The 7,538-nt window shown below is 39.9% G+C and overlaps 1 protein-coding gene across 1 annotated transcript in view; it reads right to left on the bottom strand.

Annotated features, from left to right (window-relative positions):
* PAICS (phosphoribosylaminoimidazole carboxylase, phosphoribosylaminoimidazole succinocarboxamide synthetase) overlaps nucleotides 1–7,271 on the bottom strand; it is a gene marked incomplete at its 5' end in the record, with an annotated part of 8,028 nt that extends 757 nt beyond the window's left edge. Inside the window, 7 exons of the mRNA XM_009702199.1 lie at nucleotides 360–518; nucleotides 1,508–1,688; nucleotides 1,794–1,877; nucleotides 3,172–3,285; nucleotides 3,376–3,555; nucleotides 4,229–4,407; nucleotides 7,067–7,271. Coding sequence (XP_009700501.1) covers nucleotides 360–518; nucleotides 1,508–1,688; nucleotides 1,794–1,877; nucleotides 3,172–3,285; nucleotides 3,376–3,555; nucleotides 4,229–4,407; nucleotides 7,067–7,271 — 1,102 coding nt within the window. The remainder of the gene's footprint in view (nucleotides 1–359; nucleotides 519–1,507; nucleotides 1,689–1,793; nucleotides 1,878–3,171; nucleotides 3,286–3,375; nucleotides 3,556–4,228; nucleotides 4,408–7,066) is intronic.
* Between the last annotated feature and the right edge of the window lie 267 nt (nucleotides 7,272–7,538).

Below are 7,538 nucleotides of genomic sequence, written 5' to 3'. Positions count from 1 at the left end.
CTACACTGATTGTAGAAAAAGATATGTTTTGATCATAAGGAAAATGCAGCTCTATAACTGAACAAAATTACTTAAATCCCCACTAATAATGATCCCAATTTCAAGCTGAAGTGTTTAGCAAGGATAAGCCAAGGTTTATGTTTTTCTAAAGATTATTCCTATATAATCTTTGCTCTATTGGGCTTTTTGCCATCAATAAGTCCAAGACTGTATGCAAGATATTTCTAAAGACTTTGCTCAGTAGCGATCCAGCTACTTTTCCACTGTTTTGCCATGTGTGTGTTTGTATACGTACGTACACTAGAACAACAAAACCAGAGCTAGGCCAGCACAAGAGCATAAGCTGAAGATCATCTTACCGCTGGGTAGTCGAAGAGAGGACCACACATCCTGAGTACCCCAGTCAGCTGAGAGCGGAGGACAGTTGACAACTGGGTAAGCAGTGTTACCAGACATTACTGGCCCCAAACCATTGCTTCTGCCAGCTACTGCAACAAACACTGTTGGGATTCCGTCTCCTGGGGGGCAGGAAGACATTCAGAAATAAGCAATTCATCTTGCTCTCTACCACTTGCTTTTGTGGGAACTTTGTCCAAGTCCACAATTCTGTTTGTGGTTATTTTGTCAATTCCATTACATAGCACTAGAATTTGGTGTCTTAACTTTCCCCCTTACAAAAATATCTTCTAAATCTTGCAGCCTTAGATTCCAGCTGCTGTTTACCACAACTGAAGTTAGCACGTCTTATTCTGCCTCAGAGGGGAAGTCTCAGCGTCAGAGGAATAGGTGCTGCTTAGCTTTGTAGAGAACATAGCCACTAAACCTCTGGCGTCTTTAAGTGTTCGTCTCCTCAAATCTTACACAGTTCACCTCAAAATAAGTGTTTCTCAAGTATGGTTACCACATCTGTAGTTTCACTGAGTAGAAAGTATACTCCCACAAAAATAAATAGTTCTTATCTCTCCTCTGCTAGGCTATAAACACTTTTGAAGAGATGTCAAGTTTTCTTGGTAAAGATAAGAATTTAAATAAAGTATCTTTTTCTCATGGCATCTAAAATAATGAGCAAGAACATTTTGATGAAACAGGCAGGAAAACATGATGGGAGCAACATCTGCCTGGTAAATAACACACAAGAATATTTAGAGTCAGCTAGAGAAACCATCACTCCTCCTCGTTTCAGAAGCAGCAGCATCACCAGCAAGATGCTACAATAAGTGTATTAACATTATCAAGGCTTGGGCAAAGTAGTTCTGGTACCGGGATAAAAGCAGAGGTTAGACTCCGAGTAATGGAGGCTGTAGCTGGGCAGTAGGACAATACATTCATTATGCTGCAATTGCTTAGTGCAGCCTATAACCTGTCATTATGTAATTAGCAAGCATTGTACAGCTCGGTGTTCCATTTAACAGAAAAATGGAAAAACCTCACACAAATCCTTAAGTTGCCAAGTCATTCTTGAACATGACACTGTTTCAACACAAATCAGCAGTTCTTTGGCTTTTACCTTCATATTCTGCTTTGATCCTCAGGGTTTCATCTGGACCTTTGTGAGCAGAGGTCACTCTTAACTCACAAGGAATTCCAAAGGTCGCACATGCCTTTTTTATTTTTTCACAGTGACTGAGGTCAGAAGGAGATCCCATCAACACCACAACTCTACCTTGGCTCTTTGTTTTCAGAAGCAACTAGGGAAAAGAGTGAAGGGGGGCGAGGGAAAGAAAAAAGCAGTCAACAGGATTGAAGACATACAGTTATCGAAGTCTAGATATACTGTTTGTAAAAACAGATACCTCTACTCTTTCTGCAACCCATTCAAAGTTTCTCTTGACCATTTGCAGTGCTTCAGGAGTCACTTCTTTCAGGTCCCGGTAGGACTGAAAAGGGGGGGAAAAAAAACAACCAAACCACCCTGAAGTTAACGTGTGTTGGGTACACAAACCACTCATTTTGCTACCATAATTGGCAAGAATACCGCAACTGAAATATTTATGCAGTTTCTAGCAATTCCATAGGAAGGAGAACAGAGATTGGTACAGATACAGGAGAGCGTGGATATGGAAGCAAGGAAGAGCTATATAATGAAGAACCATCTCAGTAGGTGTGAACAACCTTCTACATTACAATCGATGGCCATTTGCAACATGAAAGGCTTTTAGCCGCAAGGGTTATCATGGTTTTGGAAGCTTCCCAGAGGGTAAGTTTAAGGAAAGACACACAACTTGTTAAAAACTGGATTTGTAACAACACAATTGCCTGCAGTAGCGCTGCACTAGCCAACCTAGTACCTGCATGATGTTATCACGTACCTTATTTTAGGGAGATGAGCAAAAGCACAGTCAAAGCAATTCACTCAAGCATGCCACTACATAACTCAGGTAAAGTAAACAATAGAGCAGTTCTGCTTCCCAATTCAAAAGTAATACCCCCCTCCTCTGAAATCTTCCCCTGTGGCTCACAGCCACTTTCTCTCACAGCCTCTCTGTTACAAGTCTCCACGACTGTCACAGAAGCTCCATGGCAGCAGCATTCCCAAAACGGTTCTTTTGTAACTACTTATCTGGTAATTCAGAGGTATGTGACAAGTGTAATTGCAACAAGTTTAAATATAGGACAAGTTTTATTTCAAACTCATGTTTGCAGCCCTCATATGTGGGCACAGTCTGTTAGTAACACTTAGAGACAACTGAATATTGAATTCAAGCTTAACTAAAACAAATAAAGAAAAGCATCCTCCTTGCAGATCCCTCTTAGGTATCACCAGATCTCTACTAGTAGAGGATACCACTCTGAATAAACACGAGAAACTTGGAGGCAGACCTGGGAACCAAAGCTTCTGTTCTTCCTACCAATTTGTTGTCCAACTATTTTATTATCTGCACAACAAGTCAGAAATTCTTATTACCCCTGGAGGCTCCACGTTTCATTACAACAGCTCTGGTCAATAGTGCTGTTGGGCATTCCTATTGAGGATATATAGGCAGAGGATTTTTTCCTACCGTAAACCAGATAACAAACTATTTCATTGGACATTAGGTACCCCGTGAGCTATTCTGTAACAAGATAAGACTATCTAGAAAAAGCCACTCTGAAAGCAGATGTTTAACTGTAGGGTTTACTTTTTTCATTCTCCTTCCCAACTGACTTCAAAGGTAAAGATTAAGACACTACCTGTTTGTCCTTCTGCTGGCTTCTGTCTCCTGATGGCCACAGTCTCCATGAATCATTATCAATAACATCAGCAAGAACAATTTCTTTTGTCAGAATATTAACACCAAATTCAATCTAAAAAGACAGTAAGAATCCTATTTTAGGAACTATACAGTGATATATTTCATGTCAGAACCAGGATCATGAGAAATCAGATTCTTATACCTTCAGGTCTACCAGAGTGCAGTTTTGGGGCTGCCATGATTTTTCCAGGATCTCAAAAATAGCTTGAGTAGAACGAGCCATAATATCCACTTCAGTCTGCCCAATAGTAAGTCCAGCAAAACAGAAGTTTGCTTCAATTAGCTGCTCCTCAGACCACTGTGGATCGTTATTAGCATCATCCTGTTAAGAAAACCAAAACATTAAGGTGGCTATTAAAGAGGAAAATAACACTAGGTTTTGTTTGTTTGTTTTTGAAAAAACAAATACAGGCTTCAAACTAGTATTTTATGATTAGCACTAAGAAAAGTGACAGCAACATTGAAAACACTTGCTGTAACACCTGAACATCTTTAAAGGCACTTCAGGTTTGGACAGTGCCCCAAGAGGGACAGGGTACACTACAAACACCACTTTAGGTCATGGTTCACAAGACATTTCTTTCAGCACACATTCCCAAAGAAGTTCAGAATCTTAAGTGACTAGCTAGCTACTTATCCTCACCATGCAATTACTGTTTATTTTAATCTCTGCAGATATATCCACACATCCATTTCAACTGATGCATTAGGCTTATGCCTAAAAAGTCCTTATAAATAAAACATTTTTCTATTTTATGTATATTTTGGATTGTTATTCTTTGATGGTCATGTAAGCCAGTACTACATTATATGCACTTTAGACAAAACAGCTGTTAGACAAGAATGCAAGAAAACATTGGGATGGCAAAACTACCAATACTAAGAGGATTGGTCAGCCACTAGTGCTCCTTGCTTTATTTGTCAGCATTTTGAAGGAGACAATACAGAATTCTAGCTCTCTAAGTTTGATTAGTATCACAGGAAAGGAAACTTACCTTGTAAAACATCTCAATTTTGGGTGGGTAAAACTTATATCCTTCTTTGACACCAGGGTTTCTTTTGAGGAAGGAGCCAGTAGCAATTCTTCTGCACACCCATTCAATTGGGATCATTTCACAGTGAGCTGCTATGAATGCCGTGTCACTCTGTTTCCTGACAAAAGCTGTTTTGATTCCTAAATATAAAGATGGCAGCTTAGTTCCATTACTAGGCACACTCCACAGTTGAAACAAGAGTCACAAACATCTTTAAGTACAACTGAATCTTGTTCTTCTCTGGACTTAAGGGACACACTGAATCTTTTCAGGCTACTTTAAAGCCCACTCTGGCCTTGCAAAAGGCAAGCAATGCAGTTATCTTCCACAAGTCATTAGTTTTGCCAATTTTATCATACAATGCTTGCTTGTAGCTCAGAACCTTATGCTCTGGTCAGAAATCCTTTTCTTGCAAATAATTCTGTTCACATAGCTTTTTTAAAAAAAAAATAAATCTATCCCTCGGTATGGTTTGGTTTTAAACAAATGGTCACAGCAACTGAGTAACCAACCATGCTCTGTGGTGGAAGATCCATTCTACATGGAACAGTAATTAGAGGCTTTCAAAGGAGTCAGGGAGCACAGTAGTCTTTACTACGTTGTTTAATAAAGGAGGATGGGGCAGGGAAGAAAATGACTTAGTCCTCCCTTTCATTACAAACCAATATTTATTTAGGGCACTACATCTTAGTGATCTGTTAGGCAAAAGGACATTAAGACTCAGAAGCATGTGCACACACAAACTTCCTGCAGCAAGTCAACCTTCCTACGTAATTCTGAGATGACCCCATATTGAACAGGGATAGCCAATATATGCAGATAGGCTCTGTAAAATGGCTCTTTTTTACAATTTTACTCTTGAGGAAAGTCCCACCTTTCTCCTCCCAGGGAAATACAGTGCCAAGCCCAATTGGCATCTGCCAGAAACAGCAAACAAAGAAGCTGCATCCAGTCAAACCAAGAAGTAGCTCTATTCCATTCCACTTCCAGAGCCATAAGGGAAGAATTAAAGTCTTAAAATACAGTATTTACGTTGATTCTGTGGATTTTGTTGCATTGCCCTCAAAGGCAGAATGATTTAAATAATCAACTGCACATTAAGTCACTTCCAGGCATTAAGGCCCCCTGCACAGTTTACTACTACATTTTTCATCAGTGCAGACGCATGCTTTTGAAGGGCTGTGTGAGCTCTATTTTAAAAGGGAGAGAAACTTTAACAGAACTTTGTAAATCATCACCTTTGGAAAAGTAGGTTAAGAAGAGTTGCGCAAAGCAAACAGACTACTTCTTTGATAAGCATTCACATTATCTGCAATTTATGCCAGTCAAATAAGCAAAGTGGTGAAGAACCCTGAAAGTTCTTTTGTTGCTTTAAAATGCAGCTGCAGTTTACTCTGCATGTTTTTCCACAGCACCCGAAGTTACTGAGTACAAGCCATTTAAGGACCTTTGAGAGATCTACAGCATGGCTTCTTCACATTTAAAATTCATACCTGCAGGATATTTAATATTTAGATTGTTATCTTAACTATTGCCATTTAAGAATCAGCCAAAACATCTCATTAATTGTTCCTAAATGAAAACTGGTAGTTTTTATCAACTGCAAATATAATCAGAAAGACAACGGAGGCTTCTTCGTACTGTATGCACAATAGGCTTCCCAAAAAAGCCACTGACTGAAGAATTATACCGAACGACTGGATATATCTTTGTCTCGGCCCATATTTTAAGAACTACTTGCACAGAAATATAGGTAAATACAACTCTACAGAAATCATATTTCTCTTCCCCACATATGAAACATGCTAGGACTTTACGGTTGAACTGTCTGAGAACTATTACTACATCTTATAATAGATAATACAACTTTTAGAGTAACTCAGCTGGTACGTGAAGCAACCTTTGTGTGAATGCTTCAAAGTGCACTCAGCACGCAGCTATAAGCAGTCTTAACCAAGTTTACTGGTGCCTGTATTATAATATTGTTTGCAGATCCAAGTTAGAAACCCACCAGCGCAAATTCCTCTTTGCAACTTGCAAACTTCTCAGTCAAAGACACTTCAAAATGCTTTCTCAAAGCTAAAATACTGGGTCCATTTTCGGAAGCGTGGTGCAAAAGTTACTTGAGTCACTCAAGTTATGTACTCCATGAAAGCTCGCTTCTAGCATTAGAAATATTTTGAGTCTTTTAAAGTAAACATTAAATTCCTGATACATTCAATAGATTGATATATGCATTTGCTATACAGTCCTCATAAATGTTTAAGTACAAAGTGTAGATAAACTTTACGTTGATACAGCACACAGAACTGAGAGGGGAAAAGGAAAAAAATATAAAAATATATTCTAGTTTTATCTTTTAACATTCATACCCAAATTTCACACAGCTTAGACATAGTCTGGTTGTGCCACTAGGTAGCAGTGACTTCTGTGCAGGCAGATGTAATAAGAAAAGCCAGATGCATCCAGTCCGGCAGTACAGGCAAGGGGGCGTGGGGGTCGGGAAGAACTGACAAAAGTAGAGGGGAGGATTAGGGGTGTGTCCAAACAAGAAGAAACTATCAGTGTTATCACCCATGAGAAGATTCCTTCAGAGAGTCTCATGTTCCAAACGAACAAGTTGCCCATCCAGCTCTGTAGTACCAGAGGGAAAAATGTAACTAAGAACTAATAGAAAAGACACTAAAAAAAAAAAACCATCAGAGCCTTAAGGCAGGATAAACCAATACAGAGAAACAATACTGTTTTGTAACAATATCTGTAATACACAGGCATGTATTTTACCTTTGAAATACTTACCAGCTTCTTGAAGCAACTGAAACACACAGCTAGTTGTCGTATTGGAAATGGCAGCCTTCCCTTCCATTCGGTCCTTCCTGGCTGCGTTTCCCGCTGTGATCTGGTCTTTCGACTGCATGAGAACACATCCTGGGATATCTGGCAGCTCATACACTTCTTTCGTTTTACCTTCGTTAACTTTTTTACCAAGTTTCAGGTCTAGGGAAGTTTGAAAACAACAACAACAACAAAATCAGTTTCAGACTGAAAGAAATTTTGTACTTCTGCATGTAAACCCACCAAGTTTGCACACTTTATCAGCTGCGTGCAAAGTGAGACCCAGCAGGGCCCCACGCTGCAGTCAGTGACCGCGAAGAGCGGGGTAAGCCCCCATCTCCGGGGCAACCCGCTCAGGTTCCCCCCCCCCGAGCAGCGAGGGCAAAAGCAACCGCTCAAAGCTCCTGCCCACGCCACGAGGGACGCGCCCGTGAGC

Source organism: Cariama cristata, unplaced genomic scaffold (assembly GCF_000690535.1).
Source record: "Cariama cristata isolate BGI_N322 unplaced genomic scaffold, ASM69053v1 scaffold29556, whole genome shotgun sequence".
Taxonomy (NCBI): domain Eukaryota; kingdom Metazoa; phylum Chordata; class Aves; order Cariamiformes; family Cariamidae; genus Cariama; species Cariama cristata.
The sequence above is the reverse complement of the archived record's forward strand: the minus strand, read 5'-3'. Positions and strand labels throughout refer to the sequence as shown.